This window comes from Uloborus diversus, chromosome 4 (assembly GCF_026930045.1).
Source record: "Uloborus diversus isolate 005 chromosome 4, Udiv.v.3.1, whole genome shotgun sequence".
Lineage (NCBI taxonomy): Eukaryota > Metazoa > Arthropoda > Arachnida > Araneae > Uloboridae > Uloborus > Uloborus diversus.
Window position 1 is genome coordinate 16,257,081 of NC_072734.1, and position 25,828 is coordinate 16,282,908.

Below are 25,828 nucleotides of genomic sequence, written 5' to 3' on the forward strand. Positions count from 1 at the left end.
GTCAGCACCCTATGAAAAATTAAAAAATAATAAAGTTCCGGAATTTCGAAAAATTATCCTTCTGTTGATCATTAAAAATGCCGTAAAATTTATTCCCAAACCTAAAATAAAATTATCTGTTTTAAAACGGAGCAGTTTTATTTCATTACGGTTGCGAGCACGATATTTTTGCATGCATTTCTCTTTTCTTCAGCCATCATCGATTTCAATTCTACTGCAGGTTGAAGAAGTCAGTGCAAAATTTTAATTGTACATTTCTCTTGATTTCATTATTGCAAGTTTAGTCGTTATCATATCAAGTTCAAGCAAATAAAACTTTAGCAGGCTCATTCATCAGTAAGTGTTTGGTTTCTTTATTAACAGCTATTTGCGTAATGTTGACAAAGGATTTATTCTAAGCAAACGCTTTGTAAATGACCTAAAATGCGAATTCACGCCTTTATTATTTTCATTTTTGTTCTGGTGTAGTGTGGAATCATCTATCCTTGATCTGTATTTTCAAAATTAATGGTTTGTTCCCCTCTTGATTAGAGTGCATGGCAAATGGTGCTTTAGCAGGCTCATTCTTCGGTAAATGTTTGATTTCTTTATTAACAGCTATTTACGTAATGCATACAAAAGATTTATTCTAAGCAAACGCTTTGTAAATGACCTAAAATGCGAATTCACGCCTTTATTATTTTCATTTTTATTCTCGTGTGGTATGGAACCTTTTATCCTAAATCAGTGCTTTCAAAATTAATGGTTTGTTCCCTTCTAGATTAGAATGCACATGGCAAATTTGGGGATATTTCGATATTTGGGGATCCGGCGATCTTTCTTCATTGGCGTCAGTTTTTGGCTCCAGTGCCATCGCGAGAGGTATTTTTCTTTGCAATCAAAACAAAGAGATCAGAAACATCTATTCACATAGGGTTACTATAAATCAGCAGGGTTACCAAAATAAAATTATTTACGCCAAAAATGAGACGACCGCGCCAGATTCCCAATTATCGAAATATCCCCGCAAATTTCTTATGTGTTTCCTGTGCTAGTATAAGCTGCTTTGTTCCAGGGTTTCAATAAGTTGCTTACAAAGACAACAAATCGAAAACTAATTTTTTGCTTGATTTTCGACATGCCGATTCAAATTACATGAAACAGCACAGTTTTTATTTCTTTAAACCAGGGTTGGGTTTTGGACTGATCAAAACTGGTTTAGGACAGGACAGGTGGTTTTTACCGTCCAAAATTGTCTAAAGCTGCCCAAAAGTGTCGGAAACTGTCCAAAACTATGCCAAAGCTAGAGCGGTGTGATTTAATCAATTCTTATTCACTGCAACATTCGCAATGGATAAATTAAGATATTAATTAGGTTTAATTAATGAGTATTTGATAATATTTTTCTCAAATGTTCATTGAAAAATCGTTCTTAAAAAGTTGCCAATAAATATTACATAAAAACTTCCTTCTGTAACAGAGTTATGAAAGGAAACTCACAACACTAACAAGACAATTAATTTCAGTTCCATTTGTAACTCAAAGGTAACTCAAAGTAACACAAATTTGTAACTCATTATTTAAATGTGCAATATTTAGGTGCAAAAAAAAAACTTAAATTTTTTTAATGGTTTTTGCAAATAAGTTTTACATGATGTTTTAATGAAAATTATTTTTTAAATCATAGATTAAAAAACGAGAAATTGATGATTTAACACTAATGTTATAAAACTTGTGCTATTTTTTTAATTCATATTTTTAATACAATACATTCTGAAACTATAAAAAAAATGTAATTTATTGCATTTAAGTCGATTATTACACCATGTTTTGAACACTTTCTTTTGCACACATGCATAAATGTCAAAAAATTTGGTTTGTGGAAGAAAAAAAATCCTGCATACAAATTGAAATATTTAACCCATTTTCGGCCAAAGGTGCGTGTACGCACCATTTCAGTAAATAATTTTTAATTAACGCTGTTTCGTATATTTTTACTTTCTTCTATATCTCATATATAGAAAAAAGTATTGGGTTCGTGCAAATTTTCGAATTTTGACGGATTCGAACGTTTTGAGGTGTGCCGAGTCCATTTCGACTATTTTTGGAAAATGTCTGTCTGTGTGTGTGTTGTGTGTGTCACATCTGTGTGTGACACACACACACACAGTTTTTGTGGTTTTTGTGGCCACAAGCAAAGTGCTTTGTGGTTTTTTATGGCCGCTCTACAGCAAAAACTACCGCATGAAATCGAACGAAATTTGGTACACATATGTGCCCCTATGTGAACTTGTGCCTATTGGTTTTTGGCGCAAATTCCTCCAAGGGGGGTGGAGCAATGGGACGTTTTTTGAGTTACGTGTGCTTGCTATTCCTCAGGAAGTAACTGGCGAATCAAACAAAATTTGGTCCATATGTTGCCATTAACAGGAACAAGTGCTGATTCAATTTTGGTGTCAATAACGCAAATGGGGGTTGAGCTATAGAACGTTTTTTGTCGTCAATTGTGACTGCTGTATCTCAAGAAATAATGAACGGAATCAAAGAAAAATTTATCGGCAAGTAGCCCCTAGAGGGTATAATAGCTGATTTTATTTTGGTGTCAAAAGCTGAAAAGGGCGTGGTGCAACCGAATGTTCTTTTTTTTCATTGTAAGCAGACTTAGATAAAATGAAAAGCTTTCTGCGAACACAAATCCTAACTGGAAAATTTTCTGCAAATAATTATTTTGCCTTACTCACCCTTGAATAAAAAATTAAATTTATATTCAGATATGAAAGAGACAAAAAAAAAAGTGATTTAAATCATTTATTATTATTTTTTTTTTTTACAATAACATATAGTTCATTTATTTTCACCAACTGAAGAAAACTGCCAAAACCATTATTTTTTTTACACATGTGCTTTAATAGGCTTTAACAGAAATAAACTCGGGGATTTTCTTAAAAACTCCCTTTAAAATATATATATATATTTTTAAATCAACGTTAGCAGTTTCAAAAAAAAATTCTGCAGAGCCAACGTTCGCGCGTTCGTCTATATTATGCAAGACTGATTGTGAGTGCCATATCTCAAGTAGTAATGCTACGTTCTGGATGAAATTTTGAATAAATGTGAATCTATTTGTAAATAGGCGTTGTTTCAATTTTGGCGCCAATCGCTTCATGGGGGGCTGATTTTTTTTTAAATTATTTGCAATCGTAAAATTTCAAATTTCACATTCTGGCTGCAATTCTTGATCCATTAGTGGCATTTTCAAAAGATGGGTCTATTTTAACAGTTGAGTTGATGCAAGCCCTAAAAGTCAACAAGAGTGTAATGTACTGTCTTTTCCTATGAGTTTTTGCATTTGGAAATTACGTACATGATTAAAACTTCTCAAATTGCTGAGCAAATGTATGTTTCTTTTTTAAAATATTAGTACGAGAATTGGTAGCAGGAATAAAAATTTGAGTTGAAAAGTATCGAGAAAATTAAGCTACTAACTCAACCATCTTGTTTTATAAACTGAAACCAAAAAAATTGACTCTACTACTATATACAGGGGTCTGTCTAGGATTTTTCCCAGGGTCCGTTTTTTGTGAAAAATCAAATAATTTTGTGAAAAATGAATTAATTTTGTGAAAAATCAGATAATTTTGCAAAAAAAATTAAAACGAAATTATAGAATTTAGAGAGGGTACAAACTGCATCATTTAAACTTAAAGTTGAGTGTTTTCCTCTTCTATGTTGAAAATATCATTCTGGGGTGTTTTTCTAGTATTTGGCGAAGGGGGGAGGGGGCATCGCTCTCTCAAGTAGTAATATTTATCTACCATTCTACATTGTGTTAAATTATACTAGAAATGTTTCTGTACAGTATTTAAAATGATTGTAACAAAAAATAAATAAAATTCAGACAAAGGGGTTCAGCATTTAACTTTTTGACCCAAGACACTCTTAAAAAGCACAGAATTTCGTTAAAAACATATACATTCCGTGATTTTAACAAAAATAAAAAGAGATTTTATTTGTTTACCTCTTAACAAAGCGTACTAAACATCAAAAATTTGAAAAATCGGATTCCCATAGCGGATGCAAAGAGATCGCAATTCTCAAAAGTGAAGGAATCAAAAGTATAAAAATGCTTGTAAAAGAAATATTTTTGATAAAATTATTTTAAAATTGCATTTTAGAGTCCTATGATAAACATATCATTAATATCTGTGGACACAGTTGAAGCAAAAAAAAAAAACAGATTCAGCATTTTAATTTTTGACTCATAAAAGAAAATGGAATTTTGCTTTAAAAACTTGAAATAAGAGCTCTAACAAAAATAAAGAGACTTTTCATTTATTTGCATCCTAATAAAGCGAATCTTGAAAAAAGAACAAAATATGATTCTCATATCGGATGTTAAGATTATTCTGAAAAATGCACACATCTAAAGAAAAAAAAGGCAAGTAAAAGAGCTTATTTAAAGTTAATCATCCTTGTAAGCATCGAAAAATAAAACCCATATAATTTTCTTCCAAAATAACAGTTAAACATCGCACCGCAAATATTGAAAGCTGGTCAAATGATGAGTATTTTCTAATGAAGTCATTATAAAGGTTTAACGCCAGACACTAAATGGGGATAATTTTGAAGTTGGTAACCCTCTCTGAAGTGATTAAATTTTTTCTCCACCCTTACTATCCCTTTGCAGTTCTAAGTTCATTTCGCTGATATAAATTATTATTATTATTGTTTATTAAATCAGGAGGGGGGAGAAAAGTGCTTACCAACGCCTTTTCAGAAAAATTTACAACAACATCGCTGCTAATTAGCTGTGATAAAACAAACTAACAAAATTATTTAAAACTAAACTTATTTTCAGCTGTTAATTTCTTTCCAAGAAACAAACAACAAGCATCATATTTATTTGGCAGTAGCAATTATTTATCGCTTGCAGGAGCATCACAAGAGTGCCGATTTTTTTTTTTCTTTGCGAAATTAGCAGATTTTGTATAAGCTGATCCCTCTAATTTGACTTTAAAAAAGGTTCCAAAAATTATCCGTTTAATATGCGTTATTTTGCTTTCAGATTTGCTCTTTCAATAAACATTTTGTGAAAGATCCGATCTTGTTTATCAGAATTTTGTAAAGGGTCCGTTTTGGTTGATTTGGATTTTGTGAAAGGTCCGTTTTGGTTGATCGGAATTTTGTGAAGGGTCCGTTAACGGACCCAATTATCCTCCGGCCAGACCCCTGGTATACTTTATACCATTTGTGCCCTGCAAAGTTAATGATCCACTAATTTGCACGTGTATGAGAATATACTTTTTCAAGGCAAACTATGAAGCAATGTGAGCAAAGTAGCTATAAGTACCAAATAGAATGAGATTTTAAGCAGTAAGTTCCAGCCTCTGAGGCAGAACTAAATGCAGTACACCAACAGCCCAGATATGCCATCCAGAGACAACAGTTTGGTTATATATATGAACTCATCACTCTGGAATAGACAATAACCAATCAAGAAGGAAATGTTGTCTCATTAAAGCTGAGAGTACCAACAAACTGGTAGCTGAAGCAAATGTTGGCAATCTCAGCTTCAATGAGGTAGCATTTGCCTCCCACTTGGTTATTGTCTATTCCAGACTGACGAGTTCATAACAAGGATGAAACTGCAGTCTCTGGATGGCCTAACCGGGCTGTTGTTGCAGGGATCGCGCTTAAGGATTTCGAATTGTTCGCCAGTAAATTAGCCAAATTTTTAAAGTGTTAAGCCAAATTTCAAAAGTCTTAGTCAAAGCCTAACTTTTACTCATTTTAATGTATTTTTGTCTGCAGAAATATTTAATCAGAAAGTGAAGTATAACTTAATTTTTGACAATTTTTTGAGGATAAGGGCAGGGGTATATCCAGGAATATTTTTGTCCGTTTTCAGGAATTTGGCAAGAAAGGAAATGCAAATTAAGTAGTTTTTCCACAAATCATATGTAATTTTTCAAAGGAAAAAATGGCTAAAAACAACTTTAAGTGATATTTATTATTCTTTAATAAATTTGAGAGTAGAAATAAAAGCTCTTAACAAAGTAAAGACTGCATTCCTATCTTACTCCGATGTTTCAGACATCGAACACAATGAAACGAATGCGCCATTCAACAAGGCATCTGCCAACACTTTCTACTCGGTAGCCACGCTGCGCACTCGATATCCAATCAGCGAGAGGCGCATTTACAGTGGCGCAAAGAAGCGAGAGGCAAACGTCATCCTTCCTCCGAACCGATGAACGGTGACACTCCGATCTGATGCTAACGCGCGTGCGGGCACCTCAATCTGCTCGGAGTGGTCCGAGGATAAAACAACTTTCAGTGATTGCTAGTCTGGGAGTTTTGTGAAAGGTTCGTTTTTAGGGGTCGGAATTTTGTGAAGGGTCCATTTTTAGGGGTCCAAATTTTGAGAATGGACCTAATTTTTATCTAGATTGACATCTGAAGGAAGATTTTTTTCCTTTATGTATATTTTAGAGAATTTTCTGTTTGCCAATAAATTCGCCAAATTCGAATTTTGTTCGCCGATTTTATCGCATTTGGTGCATTAGCGGATGCTTAACGCGGTCCCTGTAGTAGAATGAGGTTCATTTGTTTGTACTTTGTAAGGCTATTTTTTTTAAGTGGAAAAGATTGAAGTCCTGTCTCTGAAATGTATTTATTTTCTAGCATTGTTTTATTTACATTAAAATTAGTAAAGTTTATCTATGTTTTTGTTTATTAAAGATGTGATGCTATTCAGGGGCCGTGCTAAGGATTTTGAAATGTTAGCCTGTAAATTAGCCAAATTTTAAAAGTGTAGCCAAATTTCAAAAATCTTAGCCAAAGACTAAATTTAACTGATTTTAATGTATTTTTTGTATGTAGGAATATTTAATCAGAGAATAAAGTATAAAATTTTATAAATTTTTTGAGGATACTTTTTAATAACTGGAAATTTCGGAAAATTTTCTGTTCGCCAATAAATTTGCCAAATTAGTTTTTTTTTTTTTTTTTTTTTTTGCTGAATTTACGATTTTATCGCTTTTTTTGGTGCAGTGGCGAATGCTTAACAGTCCCTGCAATTGTTTGAAGTTGGCATCTAATACTCGAGGCCATATGAGGCAGTGAGAAGCAAAGGGATGCAAGTGGCAAAATTGAAAATTTGGAGAGAACCAGTACAAGTGATAGGTGAACCTCTCCTCTGTCTTGGGGCAAGAGATGCTACTAGTAGTCCTGGTAGGTGCTGCTGTCAGGGTTGGCAAGTTTTTGCCGAGGTGGTTAAAACCACTGGTAGAAACTGGTTAAAACCGGCATGGCAAAAACCACTTTTTGCCACTTTGCTTCAGAAACTGGCAAAAACTCACAAAATGAAAAATTAATTCTCGATATACAACAGAAAATGCATGGGAAAAAAAATTAATTGTTAATCAAAGCACTGTAATTTTATTACAAAATTATCACAAGTCAAAATCAAGTGTTATATTGTTTGGATCAGCCTGCAATTGCCTCTTAGAAAAGGTGTTTTCGAAAATCTAAGCAGGTTCTCAATTTAATACACACAAACGAGAAATTTTAGAATATTTTTTGAAACAGAAGAGCTAGACAATGCATCAAGGAGCAAGCAATGTTTGTGAAACTTTCATCTATTGTGTAACTGGTCCACCATGTAGTAACTGTGGTTGTGGTAAAAATTTGACTGGAAAAATAAGTTTTGAGAAATGGGGCCAATTTTTTGCAAAGCTGTGACATTAGGTACAAAATTTAGGCAAGTAAAATTCTGGCACTTTCTTCTCGAAGCACATGACATGATAATTTCAATCACAAACAATTTATAGGAAGCATATAAGTGAGCAAATTACAATCAGTAATGCCTGTTTAATTCTGTATGTAACTCCTCTTTCCTAAGCACCTCCGTATGAATTTTTATCCTTTGTTAAATTAATCTAAATACTATGAGCCTCTGCAATTGAAAAGTTCCTTTTCTGAACTTAACAGGGTTGGCTTTCTGCTGGCAGAAACTAGTTTTTGCCATGCCAGTGGCAGAAACTGGTAAAAACCGGCAGAAATTGGCAAAAACTTAAAAGCGTCTCTAATACTCAAGTAATCACTAAATGATATTCGTTTAAGTAAAATAAGAAAAAAACTTCACTTCATCATTTTAAAAAATAAAATCCTATGCTAGTGCGCTTGATTTAGTTTGAAAAGGGAACTTTCTAATTGCAGATGCTCCTTATATTTGGATTAATCTAACAAAGAACGAAAAATCATATGGGTGCTTAGGAAAGAGGAGTGACATACAGAATTAAACAGGCATTACTGATTGTAATTTGCTCGCTTATATGCTTCATCTAAACTGCTTGTGATTGAAATTACCTTGTGCTTCAAGAAGGTGCCAGAATTTTACTTGCCAATATTAACGTAGATTTTCTACCTAATGTAACAGCTTTGCAAAAAAAAAGGCCACATTTCTCAGAACTTTTCCCCTCAAATTTTTACCATTACCCTAGTTACTAGTTGGTCCAGTTTAAAAAATATACAATAGAGGAAAGCTTCACAAACATTGCTTGTTCCTTGATGCATTGCCTGCTATCTCTTCTGTTAAAAGAAGATTCTAAAATTTCTAATTTGTACACTTTAAATTGAAAAACTGTTTAGATTTTAGAAACCACCTTTTCCGAGGGGCATCTGCAAGTTCCAAACAATGTAACATTTGATTTTGAATTGTGAAAATATTGTAATTAAATTGTGCTTTGGTTAACAGCTAATTATTTTCTCCATGCTTTTTCTATTGTTTGTCAATAATAAATTTTTTGTCATTTTGAGTTTTTGCCAGTTTCTTTCGAAAATGTGGCAGAAAGTGGTTTTTGCCATGCCGGTTTTAACCGGTTTCTACCAGTGGTTTTAACCATCTCGGCAGAAACTTGCCAACCCTGGAACTAAATCAAGGACACTAGCATTAAATTTTATTTTTTTTAAAAGATGAAATGTTTAATTTTTTAGTTTACTTAAACAAATATCATTTACTAATTACTTGAGTTATTAAAGACATTTTAAAGTTTCTGCCAGTTATAACCAGTTTCTGCCACTGGCACGGCAGAAACTAGTTTCTGCCAGCAGAAAGCCAACAATGGCTGCTGTACAGCATGATTTAGAAAAAAAATTCAATGAAAGCCTACCTAGGATCTGATCTTTAAACGTGTTTTACTCGAAACTTAAAATAATCAACTTGCTTCTCACTGCCTCATATGTCCTGAGTGGGTTTGTCCCTAAAAATCTTTTTCTAATTGTAGTATAAATAAAAGAAGGAGTAATTAGATATCTTTCTTTTTCATTAAGCTCATCATTTCAAATGGTCTGTACTTTTTCTTCTTTTAAAAAACAATGGTTTAAATGAAATACTAATTTTTAGTTTTTAATTACTATAGATATTTTCAATTGTTTTCCAGCATCTATATTCAGATATCTGCTTTTAAACATGTATAAAGAAAATACATCACCTTCCCTCAGTGCAGTTATTTTTTTACTTCTTGAAATGGACGAGTGAACTAGCGTGCCTTTTGAAATAAAAATGTCGGAAGATTAGTAAAATTTTTAGAAAGGTAACTCTTTGCCCTGAAAATTCAAATTTTTTATTTAGTTGTCAGTTGCTGGTAGACACTTTTAGTTTAACAGCCATTTTTTTAATCATTAGTAGACAAGACTTTTTTTAATGAAAACGTTGGCATATGAGCACTGGCACAGCTAGAAAAAATTATTAGAGGGGTTTTCATAGTTGAAAATTGTCTCATTAATTTACGATGCAAATATATTGTAAAATATATTTGATCAAAGAGATATTTTATTATGGCTCTTTCATAACATAGGTAACTTTACATACATATGGATATTCCCTTTTTATGTTCTCCTGTGTGCATATGTTCATACCATTTTTTTTAACTGTAAGTTTTGTTTCTATTCAGTATACTAAATTGTAGAAAATGCCAACCATCAAACTGCAAAGCTCTGATGGAGAAATTTTTGAGGTTGATGTGGAAATAGCAAAAGCATCCGTCACAATCAAAACCATGCTGGAGGACCTTGGAATGGACGATGATGAGCAAGAAGTTGTGCCTCTGCCTAATGTAAATTCTGCCATCTTGAAAAAAGTCATCCAGTGGGCAACCTATCACCGAGATGACCCCCCGCCCCCAGAGGACGACGAGAACAAGGAGAAACGTACTGATGATATTAGCTCATGGGATGCAGACTTCCTTAAGGTATAAATTCATTTCTGTGTGTGGTTATTTTATAAGGACATGGCCTTTTCGTTGGTTGATTCTGTTAGGTTTAAGGCATAAGAGCCTTAACCCTCAAAGCAGAATACTTTATGATATTCTGCTACACATATTCATTTGACCAAAATGGTTCTTTAAGATAAGCTGATGCATTATATATTTCTCTTCAATATATTTCATGAATTTGAATTTATTGCTTATAATATGTAACATATAATTTCCATCTTTTGAAGTGGTTTTTTGTGAATTTTAAAAACTAGCTAAAAAATGACAGTTGGTAAGAGAAAAGGGAGCATTGGTCATCTGAGAAGAGTTTTTATTACTTAGAAATTAGTTTGTTTTTGATGAACATTGTGTAATAAGGGATAAGACTACTGAAATTCAAAAAGCACATTTCTTTGATATCATTTCAGATTAAAAGAAAATAATAAACAAAAATCATAGTCAAAAATGTTTAAAAAAAACATTTTGTTTATTTGGAAGGAAGAAATTAAAATTTAAGACTTGCATACTTGACCAAAAATGCAAAAACTTGTCTTCATTGTTGGTGCCTAAGTGTTGTCTCGGTTGCTCCAAACTTGGAGAATTCCAAGAGCTTTTGCCACTGTTCCAAGTATCTTTAATCACATTCAGGGGCGAACTGGATCCCGCAACAGGGCGTCAACCTTGGGCTCCAAAGAACGCAAAAAAAAAGTACAAAATAACAGCGCAAAAAGAAACACATGCAATAAAAATTTTAGAAAATAAAAAAAAAGTTTAAAGAAAAGGAAAAAAAATTGAAGGAAAGTCGCACAGATTTGTGAGTGCAAAAAAAGGTGTTCAGACTTTAGGGCCCATAGGCGAGAGGACGTATCGGCCGGCAGGCCAGTCCACACCTTATCACATTTAAAGCTACATTTTCACTCAAATATGTGGCACAAGGCTTAATCCTTTATGTTCTCAAAAAAGTGGTAGCTTCAGCGATTTTCTACTAATTTTTATCTCTCACATTTGAACACAAAAGGTTTTGCATTTGAAAGAGCTTTTGTTCTGAGACGTACATCTCAAATGCATTTTTCAGCTAATTTTGTGGGGTGTGGCTATACTCTGTCAAACAGTCAATATAAAATAGTACAAAAAGTGCATTATAAAATAAAGGTTATAAAACTTCTAGATTTTTAAAATAAACTTTCAAAAAAAAAATATGAAAGATGTTTAAAATTAAGAAAAACTGGTTGAGACTATGAACTGCGAGATAATGTTTAATTAGCAGAAAATTTATAAAAATGAAATGATAAAACAAAGACACCAAACAAACACTAAATAAACAAATGCTTGTCTTCTGAAGGAAGAGAAATAATATAGGTGAAGGTGTATTATAACTTTTCTCTTCTGGTGATCTTAGATGACTGAAAACCTTTTCTCAAGGAGTACAGTTTGCATTATTACTATTCATGCAGCCAAATCCGCTTAATGGAATAGCCAATTAGCCACACAAAAAATTCTGTAAGTGGGATGCTCCATTATCAGAAATCAAAATGGCAAATTACAGTTGTTTGGTACACTGAAAATTTACCCGGGCAGCAACCCATGCCGACTTGCGTCCGAAAGTATCAACCAGCACTTGTATACTACCAGGGGTCAATCCAGGATTTTTCACAAGGTCCGTTTTTTGTGAAAAATCAAATAATTTTGCAAAAAAAAATGTTTGTAAAAACGAAATTTCAGAATTTTGAGATGGTGAAAACTGCATCATATACACTTAAAGTTGAGTTTTTTCCCTTCTTATCTTTAAAAATTGATAGGTAAGCTTTAAAAAATTCTGGCATGCGGAGTACGCCACACGTGTTCTTATGTTACTTCAAACCGTCCGTGTTCTTAAAGGTTAATATAATGACCTGACAATCACACAGCAACATAATTAGTACAGTAAAAATAGGCCAAAAAATGGCCAAACCCAAACATCCAAAAAAAAAGTGAAACCTGTTGCAAATTACTTCTTACCCTTCCAGCAAGAAGGGGTAAAAAGTCCCAGCACTTTGCGCGTCGGGTTTTGGGGGGAAGGGGGGGGGGACAAAATAATCCTCTATTTAAATAAAAATAATTTCGATTACTTAAAAAAAATTCTCAAACCTCGCAGAAACCACTCTATAATAGGAAAATAATAAACTCTCACAGAAAAAAATTCTAATTAACAGGGGTGCACAGGCGGGGGAATGAGGGGGGGGGGTCATGGACCAGCTTTGCGTCATTGGAATTTTTAAGGCAGTTTTTTCAAGGGGTATTTCTTTCTTTTTTGAGGGCTTTTATTCTGGATGGATACTCCGTCACTTAAGGGGTGCACCATCGCTTTTTTTTGGGGGGGGACCCTGAATTTACATTCTAAAATCAACTATTGCAGTGAAATTCACGAAAAAATTTCCCTGATTTAAACTTTTCCGAAGTACAAAATGCCACACAATGATATAGTAATGTCAGAATGATAATTCTAAAAGATCTAAGCGAGCTCAGTAACCAAGTTATTTGTGACTGGAGTTATTAAACTATTTAGAGCACTGGAAAACAAAATTCCTGTGCTGCATAAAAAAAGTCCAAATTGACCAAAGTTTCCCTACTTCTTCTTGGTTAACAAACTTCAACTATTCTACAATCTTTTGCCATCACCGTAAGGGGGGACAAACCGAAATTGCCAATAGTGAGATGGGCAATGCTGCAATTCTGCACCCTCTAAGTCGGTGGGGGTTCTCATTTGCAGACGCCGAGCTACCTCTCTTTTACGCAGCTGGTTATGTGAATTATGCTAAATATGCAGACATATACTTTCAACACTATCTCAAGCTTTTGAGTACATTATGCGATAAAAAAAATTTGATCACATCAAACATCAGCTATACAACGATCTAACTCAGTCACAAATTCAGGTGGTCTAGAACCTGTAGTGATTCAACGATAGAAAAAGTCTTGATGAGAGCAATGAGCAATACAACAATAGAATGCTAAATATTTACACCTTTTTGTCTCTCAGTTTGGAAATCACAATCCGTTTCTAAAGCCCCCAGAAGTTTCTTCCCTCTTAAGTTGGTAGTGGTATTGCTCGCTGATGATAAGGTGAGTTGCGATGAGACCTTTAACGTTCAGGTAGTAACATCAAAGGATATTGAAAGGCAAACAATTTTGTGGCATTTCTTTGTAAAGGAGGTAAACAGTTATGTCTTAGCTTCTGTTAGGAGAGTAGTTACTATTGGTAAAGATGTGTAAGCCCAAACCATCTTTTACACCAAATGGTATGAACAGTAAAGATGGAATAACAAATTGTTAAAAACTTCTGGTACGAGTTATGCGCTGATCCTCCATCAGTATTCGATGAATCTGGTTTCAGAAGGAAAGAAATCTTGTAAAGTTAAAGTGCTATTATCTGAAGCAAAAGGTTCATCCACCATCAGAGAACGAACAGCTGGTGTCATATATGAGGCAGTGAGAAGCAAAGGGATGTAAGTGGACACTTTCAAGTTTTGAATAAAACGCGTTTAAAGATAAGATCCTAGGTAGGCTTTCATTGATTTTCTTTTCTAAATTATGCTGTATAGAAGCAACTACCAGGTCTACTAGTACCATCTCTTGCCCCAAGATAGAGGAGAGGTTCACCAACCATTTGCACTGGTTATCTCCAAATTTTTAATTTTTCCACTTGCATCCCTTTGCTTCTCACTGCCTCATATGTAATAGATGGAAGATACCTGCTTGATCATATTTTTGGTAATGATCTGTAAACTTCAAGGAAATATGCCAGCAATGCAGTGTATAGGTAATTTGTAAGCATGGGAAAGCTAGTGTCATTTTTGATGGGTGCGAAGAAAGCACCACAGAAATATAATCTGCGTCCTATTACAACTGTCAAGCCTTTTGCTCTAGAAGACTTTCTGCGTCTCAAATCTTGTGCTTGCTCTGAGGAGTTCATTGGATATAGTGAATGTTTGAGAAGTCTGAAAGTGGACTGAAGTGCTCAATTATATGCACAAACTGTGTTAGACATAGCTGCAACAATAACGAGTTTGCTGAGGATCTAGATTCCAAAAAACATCTTAATAACGAAACCTTTTTGTTAGAAAATTAGGAGAAATCATTTGAAAGCAATAAAACAGTTCAGCGTAATTTTTCTGGCCATTTAATCAAATGTGCACCATTAGAGGGGGTGGGGGGAAGGATAATATTTTAGTATATAATTTCGTTTTGGGAGGTGAGCTACTGTTCTTATGGGATGGACAGTCCTGATTTAATGCATTTTTGATTTGCATGAAATAATACTTCTACTTGAAATGAAAGGGAAAGGGGGGGGGGTGAGGATTTATTTTATTTGGTGGAGGGGGGTGCTGTAGCTTTGAGAGGAGGTGCATCCTCGATCTTGGAAAATGGACACATTCGATTTCTAACTTTAACTTAGCATAAAATAATGTTTCCATATGAAATGTATGGAGAGGGGTTCGGGGGTACTGCTTCGTTTTACGGGGATAGGGGGCTCTGTAACATCGGTGGGTTACGTCATCCCTCTTGGGGGTCAAACACCTTTAATTTCATGCTTTTAAATTTAGTAAAACATAATATTCTCACTTTAAATTTACTCTAAAAATTCTGGAAAAATACCCAAAACAGCAATTTTTAGATGCCCCCCATTCCAAAACCCGACGCACAATGGGTTGGGACTTTTTACCTGTTCTTATTGGGAGGGTAATAAACAATTTTCACCAGGTTTAGCTTTTTTTTTTTTTTGGATGTTTGGGTCCGACCCCTATTTTTACTGTACTAAATAGCTTCTACGTACTCTCGTAGATCTGAGAGATTATTTTGTTTGTTCTTGTATGAATATTGCATAAATTACAGCCCGTCGGCGATATGAATGATATGTACAATCACTTGTGAAAATAAGATATTTTATAAATATAATATAACCATGGGTGCAAGACCTTCCGTCTCAGGACGGATTTCCGTCTTGGACAAAATTTTCGGGACGGAGGTCGGGACGGAAAGAAATTCAAGGACTTTCCTTTAGTTTTTACTCAAAAAAGAAAAATTGAGTGTTTGAAAAATATGCTTTAATATTACTCAGGCATCGCAGCGTTCCTATATTCCTATATTTTCCTATATTTCTGAAAAAGGTTCCTATTTTCCTATAATTCCTATATTTTCCTATATTTTCAGTTTCCGCTTCCTTTTTACTTTTCCCCCGACTTTTTGCTACTGCATTTCCGCGAGCGACGCGCAGACGCCATTTTATCTAAGCAGGGCTCCCAAATGGTCCGCTTTTCCCGCCAAAGTTCGTTTTTTATGGTAAAGTCCGCTTTAGACCGCTTTTTAACATTTCAGTCTGATTAGTCCGCTTTTACATAGTTTTTACTTAAATATCACATTTTAAAAGTTTTTTCATTTCGTTAAAAGTTACTGTACACCCAAACACGCCGCCGCAGCGCGTGTTAAACCAAGTTCGTACGCCCATTAAAAAAACCTTGAAAGGTTATTGGAAAAAAAAGGTCTTTTTTTTTTTTTCAAGTGCTTGAAAACCTTGAAAATGTATGAAAAGTTTCTTTATTGCTTGAATTCTTTCAAAAATCATTGGATTGTGTTTCAATAGTGCAATTTTCTGAACATATATATATTCGGTTTGATTTATCGCGAAAAATTGCTTTTGTGTTTAAGGTTTCAATCCCTTTGCATCTTGTTAATATTTTGATGTTTTTACAATCCAAAGTGATTTTGACATGACCTTAGCTTAGCTTATTTTTCGTTTAATTTCAGTAATTAACGAAGGAATTATTTTGGAAACTATGGCAACATTGAACTATTGAACTTACTCGGATTTCGCGGAAAAATGCTTCTCGCGTTTGAAATTTCAATCCTTTTGCATCTTGTAAATATTTTGATGCGTTCCACAATTGGAAGTTATTTTAACATATGCTACCTTAGTTTAGTTTATTTTTCGTTTAATTTTGGTAATTAAAGAAGGGAAAAATTTGGAAACCATGACAACATTGAACTTATTTGTACTTCGCGGAAAATTGCATCTCGCGTTTGAAATTTCAATCCTTTGGCATCTTGTGAACATTTTGATGTTTTTGACAATTGGAAGCTATTTTGACATATGCTGATATAGATTAGCTTATTTTTCATTTAATTTCAATAATTAACGGAGGAATTATTTTGGAAGCCATGGCAACATTGTACTTACTCGGATTTCGCGGAAAAAATGCTTCTCGCGTTTGAAATTTCAATCCTTTTGCATCTTGTAAATATTTTAATGTGTTCCACAATTGGAAGTTATTTTGACATATGCTACGTTAGTTTAGCGAATTTTTCGTTTAATTTCAATAATTAACAAAGGAATTATTTTAGAAACCACGGTAACATTGAGCTTAGTCGGACTTCGCGGAAAATTGCTTCTCGCGTTTGAAATTTCAATCCTTTTGCATCTTGTAAACATTTTGATGTATTTGACAATTGGAAGTATTTTGACATATGCTGCTATAGATTAGCTTATTTTTCATTTAATTTCAATAATTAACGAAGGAATTATTTTGGAACCCATGGCGACATTGAACTTACTCGGATTTCGCGGAAAAATGCTTCTCGCGTTTGAAATTTCAATCCCTTTGCATCTTGTAAATATTTTGATGTGTTCCACAATTGGAAGTTATTTTAACATATGCTACCTTAGTTTAGTTTATTTTTCGTTTAATTTTGGTAATTAAAGAAGGAAAAAATTTGGAAAACATGACAACATTGAGCTTATTCGGACTTCACGGAAAATTGCATCTCGCGTTTGAAATTTCAATCCTTTTGCATCTTATAAATATTTTGATGTGTTCCACAATTGGAAGTTATTTTGACATATGCTACTTTAGATTAGCTTATTTTTCATTTAATTTCAATAATTAACGAAGGAATTATTTTGGAAACCACGGTAACATTGAACTTACTCGGACTTCGTGGAAAATTGCTTTTTGTGTTTGAAATTTCAATCTTTTTGAATCATGTAAAGGTTGAAATATTTTTCCCAATCAAATGTTATTTTCCCATATGCCACCTTAGATTAGCATGTTTTATATTTAATTTAGTAGAAAATAAATGTTTTATGGGAAACATGCCAACATTGAACTTGGTTCGTGAAAATATGCTTCTGTGAGCTTTCAATAGTTTTGCATCTTATAAATATTTTTATATTTATGACAATTAGAAGTTATTTTGACATGATACGTTTTAATTTTTATTTAAATAACTAAAAAATTAATAATTTTTGTGTTTAATTTGAGTTTATTTAGTTTTTCAAACTTAATTTTGATTATTCTTTGCTTATTTTCATTTATTACTGTTTTTTTGTGTGGGGGGGGGATATTAAATTTAAATAATTGAGTACATAGCATTTTAAAGTAGCATTTGTATATGAAACAAAGTTGAAGTATGTAATTTCATCAAGTTGAATTTGTGTATATCATTTCATTGTCATGATGTCTGCTGTTGTTCTCATGTGCCAGCTAGGCTGGCAATTTGGGATGCGCTGCTTCATTTTTCCAACCGCACTGTCATTTGGTGTGAAGTCCGACTTCCACAGTACACACATGTCATAAGGACCAGTTTATAGGGTAGGCAATTATTCACAGCATAACATTAGATTCACACAAAGAAAGGACAAAGGAAAGTACGTCCATGCCCGAGCCGGGATTCGAACCCGGACCTTCCTGTCGCAGTCAGACTTCTCTGACCACTAGACAAGGCAGGCGGCATGATGCCTGCTAAGGGGGATTTGTTCTCCCACATAAAAGTTCAAAGCACTCATGGCCCTGCAATCATGGAGTAATTTTTTAATGTAAGCTTTATGATTCTTGAAAATATACTTTGAATATGAAAATTGCAAAACTAAGCCTCATGTGATCTGCTTCCCTTTGTGATTGAGCATTTCAGACATTTTTAGGAAAACTTTGAATACAGTAGATCTGTTTGGTGTGTGATAGATTCATATCGGTTGTGAAGGGTATAATGCTATTAAGAAGCATTACAAGACAGAAAAACACAAAAATAATTTTAAACTAAGGAAAGATGAAGCACAGCTTCATCTATCCTTCTGTGGGACTACCAGCACCCCCCCCCCCCCCCCTGCCATCCAAATGTTTGTGTAAATAATATTATTATTCATTGGATAAAAAGAACAGTTGTGCAGAAGATAAAGGAATTGTATCATTAAAAATCTCAGTATTATGGTTAATTAACAAATTATCTTCATGGATTTAGCAGCAGGCAGCTAATTTGCCTTTTGGTGCTTCCTTGAAATTAAATGAATGGTCTTCCCAAGGTCATCTTTTTAATCCTAACTGGTCCTCTTTAGTCCTCTTTTTAATTGAAAATGGTCTCCTTCCTTTTCTAAAGCTAAAATGTGTTGAGTGCCCTGTACCGTGTTTCTTCCTGAGTGGAGCAGCGTTTGACTTTAGCTCGTCTCTGCAGCTCAATTCTGAGCCCATGAAGCTCCTGCGCAAGTCCTCAAAACTTCACTTTCGAACTCGGCGTCGATGAACTAGGGCGATCATGATGGGCGCATGGGCTGTGTAGGTTTTGATGATGTCATTCTAGGAAGGGCTCTCCGGCCACTTACCGTTTCAGGTCTCCACACGCACGATTTTTTTTCTTTTTTCGGAACTTTGCGTTTGGCTACTTTTGCAATTATTTCTACTTGCGGGATAGCTCATCTCAACTTCGATTGTTTTGGTTTTAATTGTGTGGAATGTAGGTGCTGCAGTTCGCGTATCAACTAAACGTTCATTTTAATAATAATGCCTCCGAAGAGGCCGCACAGCCAAGTTTTCAAAAAAGAAAACGCAAAGCTGTTCTCGATTTTAAAAGAATTGAGGAAGTCGGAAAGACATGCACACTTTGGGGTCGTTCCAGACACAAATTGGGTCCGCTTTGCGGCCCCTTCACAAATTTACGCATCGTAAAAGCGGCCCCATTCACAAAATTCCACATTCAAAAGCAGCTCATTCACAAAATAAATATACAAACAACATAATAGGGTAAATCTGGAGCTATCATTTTTTTTCCAACCGGAAAGCTACCGGACCAGCAGCTACGTGTGAAACATAGTTGCCATATTTGGTCATTCACGGGATGGAATCAGACAAGATGCTTAAGTGCTTAAAATTCTAAGAACAAAGCAGAATTGTATTTTTAGACTTATTTATGCGTATGTATTGCACTTATGTCAGGTAGTGTTATTACATGTTTTTAATCAAATAGTAGTGCAGTCGAACCTGCCTATCTCGAAAACCTCTCTGTGTCGAAGTTTTTTCATTTTCCCTGCACATAAAGTATTAATTCAATGTTTTCCTCCATGTTTGTCTTGAATGAAAATTTTCTGAAAACCTGCATAACTCGAATTTCGACTTAAGTGTCTTTCTTGAATTCCATCCACAACAATCTTTATTGACTGGAATTTGGAGACAGAAAGCACTTTTCTTAATATTAGCAGTCACATAATCCTCCAGAATTAAAACTTTATGTACAAAAAGCAAGTTTTCCAGCAATTAAATCCATTCTGAAACTGAGAGGAAGGGGACATTGTTGATTAGTAAAATTGCTCCCAAAGTTTTACTTTCGAGTCATTGCTCCAATTACTTATTTTTAGAACTTTTTTCAAAACTTCTGTATCTCGAAGCCTCCATATCTCGAATTTTTCTTATGTGCCGTAAAATTCGAGATAGACAGGTTCGACTGTATTGCATTTTGAAAAAAAAAATGTCCTACTAGCCTGCCTTGTTATAAAAATTCCTGTATGTCCTCTTTTTTTTTTATTTTCAAAATGTTCCTATATTATTTCGAAAAATTCCTATATTTGCAAAAAATTCCTATATTTTCCATCGAATTCCTATATTTTTTTCAGAAAATTCCTATATTTTCCTATATTTTTGTTGGCAAATGTCACTTCTATCCCTGTATTACTGTACCGTTTCATAATCGCGAATTTACATCGACATTCTCTCGATTTTCTGACATAGACTTGTTTTATTTGCAACGTGTGCTTCTGGAGGAGCAGCTATAGACTCGCGCCGTTTAATTTTTTTTTTAGGTTGCTCTGTTATTTCTAACTCATTGCATTGCAGACCGCGGAGTTGCTCACTATTCTCCCTGATTTATCGAATTTATCATTTCTATTTGAAAATTCAGCCTTTTCTCTTTGTATTTTCAATCATCCTTTCGGCTTTTTTTTTTTTTTTCATTTTTTTTTTTTTTTGCAAAAAATGTCTTAGAGTTGCATCTGAATCACCGATTAAGAGTGATTGCAGACGGGATGAAATGTTTACGCCTCAGCAAAGGCGTTCACATACTAGGCAAAATGGGAACTATCAGGGACTTAAAGATTTTAATGAAAATGGGAATTTTGGAAAGAATCGGGGGAAATTTCAAGCTGGTTTGAAACACTGATGGGCAACAGTTCCTGCAGTTTTGACATGCTTCTGATAATATAATCTAAGACTTGAGGAATCACTAAATTCCAATGTCTTTCAATCTAACACTCGCTAGAATGGAAATATGGAGGGGGGGAGACGAGAAAAAAGAAACAAGAAAAATAACGGCAGCACGAATTTACGAAAAAACGCTGCTCTTGCAAAGAGGGTTAGTTCGCAAATTAACCCACGATACTGAGGTCCTAAAACGTTTGCATTTTGGACAATCTAAGAGGGGGAGGGGGAGGGGCTACTCAAGGGCTCTATAATGAAATATCGGAAAACTGAATTGAAAGTCATTTTTGAAGCTAGGAGTGGTTCGGGATTTTTCCTCTGAAAACTGTTAAAAAATTTTAAAGTCAAAAATGTTTAGGTTGTCCTTAATGATGTAAAAGTGGAGCGGGGGAGGTTTAAAAAAAAATCGGAAAATGGAGTTTTTTAAAAACACTAATTTAGGCAATCTTTGGTGAATTGGTGAGAGATGGTTTTGGTATTCTCACCTAAAAATGTTTTGTAGCTGATGTATTAAAAACTATTTGAGGCTATACTTAAATTTCTTATAGAAAGGGGGCCCCTCTCCCGAAAAGTGTTTGTAATTGAAGCCTTAAAACTTTTAGGCTGTCTTTGGCAATGTCAAGAGGGGGGAGAGAGGGCTCTCTTTAGGCGAAATTCTGAAACTGGAGATGTAAAAGCGAATCTTTAGACCATCTTGGAGTTCGGGATCCCCCTTCCTCAAAAAAAATTCAAAGCTGAAGCATTCAGACCTCAGCTTTAGATAATCTTCAAAGACTTTCTCTCAATAAGTTTTAGAACTTAAGCTCTTAAAACTTCGGTGATGAACAGGGGGGAACCGCAAGTTTAAGTCAAATTTAGTGAACTTAGGGGAAGGAGCTCGAAATTCGGGGGGGGGGGGGGGGTAGGGATCTCTCTCCCCCGACCATTTCTCCATGCTGAAATATTGAAAAGCTATTTTGGCGTTTTTTGAGTGAATTAAGAGTTAGGGAATTCGGGGGAAGGGGGGCTTTCTGGGAACATTTTCGAAATTGAGGTCTTAAAACTTTGGGTTGTCTTTAGCGATATGAGGAGGGCAGTTGCTCTTACAATAGAATAATAAATCTTAAACACAAACTTACACTGCCTTTAATAACCACAAAGAGAGGGGGGGTGGGGTATTTTGCCGCCGGAGCCCGAAATATTTCCGTTTCTGAAATTTTAAAAGCTCTGTTTTAGACTATCTTTGGATGACTTAAGGGGGAAGGGATTAGGAAGCTTCTTTCAAAACGTTTCCGAAATTAAAGTATTAAAACTTTTAGGCGGTCATAAGTCATGTTTATAGCTAAGGGGGGGGGGGTACTGTTCCTAAAAACAAATTTAGAAACTAAAGCCTTAAAACTCAAATTTAGGATATTTGTGGTGAATTCAGAAAAAGGGGTTCAGGAGTTCTGTTCCAAAAATTTGTTGATGCTGAAATATTTAAAACGCTACTTTAGACTATATTTGAGTGCCTTAAGAGGGATGTGATTCGGGCTCCCTCCCTGGGGTGAGGATTCAGTTCCCCTATTGCTTTTTTTAATTAATGAATATTGGAAACTGTACCTCGTTTAAAAAATGTATCTACTTCACTGAAGTGGTTTTTTTTATGGCTAATTTCACCACCTGTTATCTTATAAAAGAATTCTTTTTCAAATGAAGACTGTGTGGGGGAATGGCGCCAATTTATTATAATTAGTCACGCATACCCTTCCCCCACCTTCCTTTCTTTTCTGGTTTGTTGGTGCTAACTTGGGTAGACTTTCCGATCATAACTGAATTATGTTGCAAAAGTTAAAATCTTATGTCCCAAGTGATTTTATTGCTGCAATAAAATGTTTACGATCGGCAAAAAACTAATGGCGGGGAGCCCCGAACGCTTTTACCCCTAACATTATCCAACATCGTCTAAAATTGCGTTTTTGGAACTTCAATTTCGAAATATTGCCGATGGAGAGTTCCTGAACTCCATCCCTTCGATAATGCATTCAAAAAGCGTATAAACGTTATGAAATATGGACTACAATTTCGTTTTTAAAGCTTTAATTTCAGGGAGAGTCAATATTCCCCCTCTTTTTCTAATATTTTTGAAGGTCATCCAATATTGTGATTTGAGACTATCGGTTTGAAAAAATTGATGTAAGAGTCCCTGGACCCACCTTTCCCTGAACTTTACCAAAATGGCCTACCATTGCGTTTTTTGGACTTCAATTTAAAAAAATTTCTGGGGGAGGATTCGCAGACTCCCCCCCCCCCCCGTTATTGGTGGTTTTTAGGTTTTTTGGAATCACAATATCAAAACGCTTTAATATTACAATTTACCTAAACTAAGTTCATGTTGTTAGAAAAATCAAAAGCTTAAAATTCAAATGAAACAGATTCCAAAACTGGCATATTTAAAATCTCCAACATTTATACACATAAATTTTTCTTTAAGCACACAGGGGGGGGGGGGGGAGCTGAAAATATTTCCCGTCTTGAACACATCACCAAACTTGCACCCATGAATATAACGTAACTGATACTGGCTTTGTGCCGCATTTCCCGGCCAAGTAATCTTGCAAAGATCCCTCACCTCCCTTCTGCAGCCATCTTCTCAAAAGGATTTTTACAGGCACATGCATTTTTTCTTGGGTAGAAAGAAGAAAGGAATTTCTTTCGGTGGGTGGGGGAGTGGAAAAGAGAGTTGGAGAGGGAAACGCTTTGACGTAGCTCGTTGTGTGGTCATTTTTAAGCATTGCAAAATCAGATTGCAACTGCTTTGGTGAATAACTAGTAAAAATTAGGAAAAATCAAAATTTTATGAACAACAAATTTTATCCATTTGGGTGTTTTTTAAATGGTTAACCTGTATTCAATCCAAAGTTTCCTAAATTTTTTTTAATAAGAGTTGTAAAATTTAATAATATTTTAAACTTAATCTTAAATAATCATGAAACTTCTATATTACCCTGCAATTTTTACTAAAAAATGTTTAAAACATCTTTGATTCCTTGTTTTTTTTTTTTTTCTTCTGAAGTTGGCATATTTTCTGTATTTCTTCTCCCCTTACTCTTAAAACTACTATTGACTTTTTAAAGCATTATGTTAAAATTTTCTATTTTTCTAGGTGGACCAAGGGACGTTATTTGAACTCATTCTGGCGGCAAATTACTTGGATATCAAAGGGCTTTTAGACGTGACTTGCAAAACAGTAGCTAACATGATCAAAGGGAAGACACCAGAAGAGATTCGCAAAACATTCAACATTAAGAATGACTTCACTCCTTCGGAAGAAGAGCAAGTACGCAAGGAGAATGAATGGTGTGAAGAAAAGTAAAAACTATGCTTGCAAATATGTACAGACACTCTTACTCGATCTTAACAAAAGTTTCATCAGCATTTTGGCTGGAAAATATTCTTGCCGTGTGCTAGATCCTGTGTTGTGGTTCATCTTTTTTTTAATTCATTATCTATGGAGTTTTGCTGTAGTAACCCTGTATAAATTGGAAAACTCCAATTATTTGAACTGGATCCTGTGTGATATTGTAATTTGGAATTCTCTGCTTTTGTCTTAAGTTGCTGAAAATGGCCGCCAAGTCAGAAACTTTAGACAATTAATCTATTTAAAATTATTTTGTTGTTGAAAAAAAAAAACTGTTTAATAAATGGTGGAAGTAATTGCTAACAGCCTGTATCTTTTTTTTTTCTCAATTTATATTCAGTTTTCACTTCTCTGTAGAAGTCTAAATGAAATGAAATCTTTCATTAAACTGGTGACTGTTTGAGCGGTGAAAACAATTCCAGAATTTTTCAAATCTTTGGCTGCTTTAAGTTTAAACTTGAGATATTTTAACTAGGGAAGTTTTTTTTATAATTATTTACTAAATAGTTTTTAGAAAATGTTTGACCAAAATACATTCTGAGCATTCTTGTTAAATATTCGATTGCACTGAATATTTATGTATTTCATTTAAAACTAAAATTGTAATCATTTTGATTTTTATTTCCCTTTGTTCTTGAAAGTTTGTTGAGGGCATATTGAACTTCCTAGTGATGTTAATGATGTCTCTTAAATAAAATATTTTCCTCCAGATTGAAAGTTATGTTGCTTTATTTCTGGTTTTATTTACGTATTTATTTTTATGCAAATCAATTATTTAAAGTTATGTTTTTCAGGTTTTGCAAAACATGCAGCGTAATATTTCCATATGGGTCACTCATGAATAGCAAAAATACATGCTCCATTCTGAATGACTCATTTTGGCAAATTTTTTCAGCAAGCAACCAAGTTTCCGTTGTACTGTACAACCTATTATCTAGTGCAGTGGTTCCCAACCTTTTCCCCCTTCCGAACCGCTTCCAAACTCCGAAGGAAGTTGGCGAATCCCTTGTACTAGGTAATAAGAACCAAGCAAAAAAAAAAAGCATGTGCATACACACATAAAACAATAAAAAAATGCGAGATTTTAGTTTAGTTTGATGCTTTTCCATACTTCATAACAAGAACGAAAACATAATTACAAAATATAGAATTACAAATACTTTTACACACAAAGCTAATTGCAAAAACAAGAATACAAAAAGAAAAAAAAAAACTGATTATTCAGTGTTGGGTTTCAATCTACTTACAAAAAAAAATTTTAAATAGAATATTTGGAACAAAGAGCTCAAAGTTTGGTTGAAATTTTTCTGACACAAGGGTACATTTATCTTTATCACTAAATCAGAAGTCAATTAAAGAACGATCTTTAAAATATCTTTAGATTAACTTAGGATTAACTAAATTAACTTTTTTCTTCCAGTAAAATGAGAAAGATCTCTAGGTTTTAGTCTTCTTGGAAAGGACTACGAGCCTAACTGTTTGATAAGGATATACTATGCACATTAATCGTTTGATTGATAAAGAATTTTCTTTTAATTACCCTATAAGTGCGGAGTAAAATGTGTATATTGAAAAATAATAGAAGCGTTTGTTTTTCAATATACGTATTTAATCTTATTTTTACACAAAAGGTGATTTTTAACAAAACAAATAGTTTCAGCTCACTTACTACAAGTGAAATTTTCTACACAAATCTCATAAACCTCACACTACCAAACTTT

General features: G+C 34.2%; 1 protein-coding gene across 1 annotated transcript; it reads left to right on the forward strand.

Moving 5' to 3' along the window:
* The first annotated feature begins 164 nt into the window (after positions 1–164).
* Positions 165–24,816, forward strand: LOC129219723 (S-phase kinase-associated protein 1). Its single transcript, XM_054854011.1, has 3 exons — positions 165–336; positions 9,936–10,232; positions 23,853–24,816. Exons 2-3 carry the CDS (start codon positions 9,954–9,956, stop codon positions 24,060–24,062), a joined length of 489 nt encoding a protein of 162 aa, XP_054709986.1. The 5' UTR covers positions 165–336; positions 9,936–9,953; the 3' UTR covers positions 24,063–24,816.
* The last annotated feature ends 1,012 nt before the right edge of the window (positions 24,817–25,828 follow it).

Coding starts and splice junctions, on each gene's coding strand:
- LOC129219723 (XM_054854011.1), top strand. CDS start 9,954: ATGCCAACCATCAAACTGCAAAGCTCTGATGGAGAAATTTTTGAGGTT. Junction 10,233..23,852: donor GGGATGCAGACTTCCTTAAG/GTATAAATTCAT, acceptor CTATTTTTCTAG/GTGGACCAAGGGACGTTATT.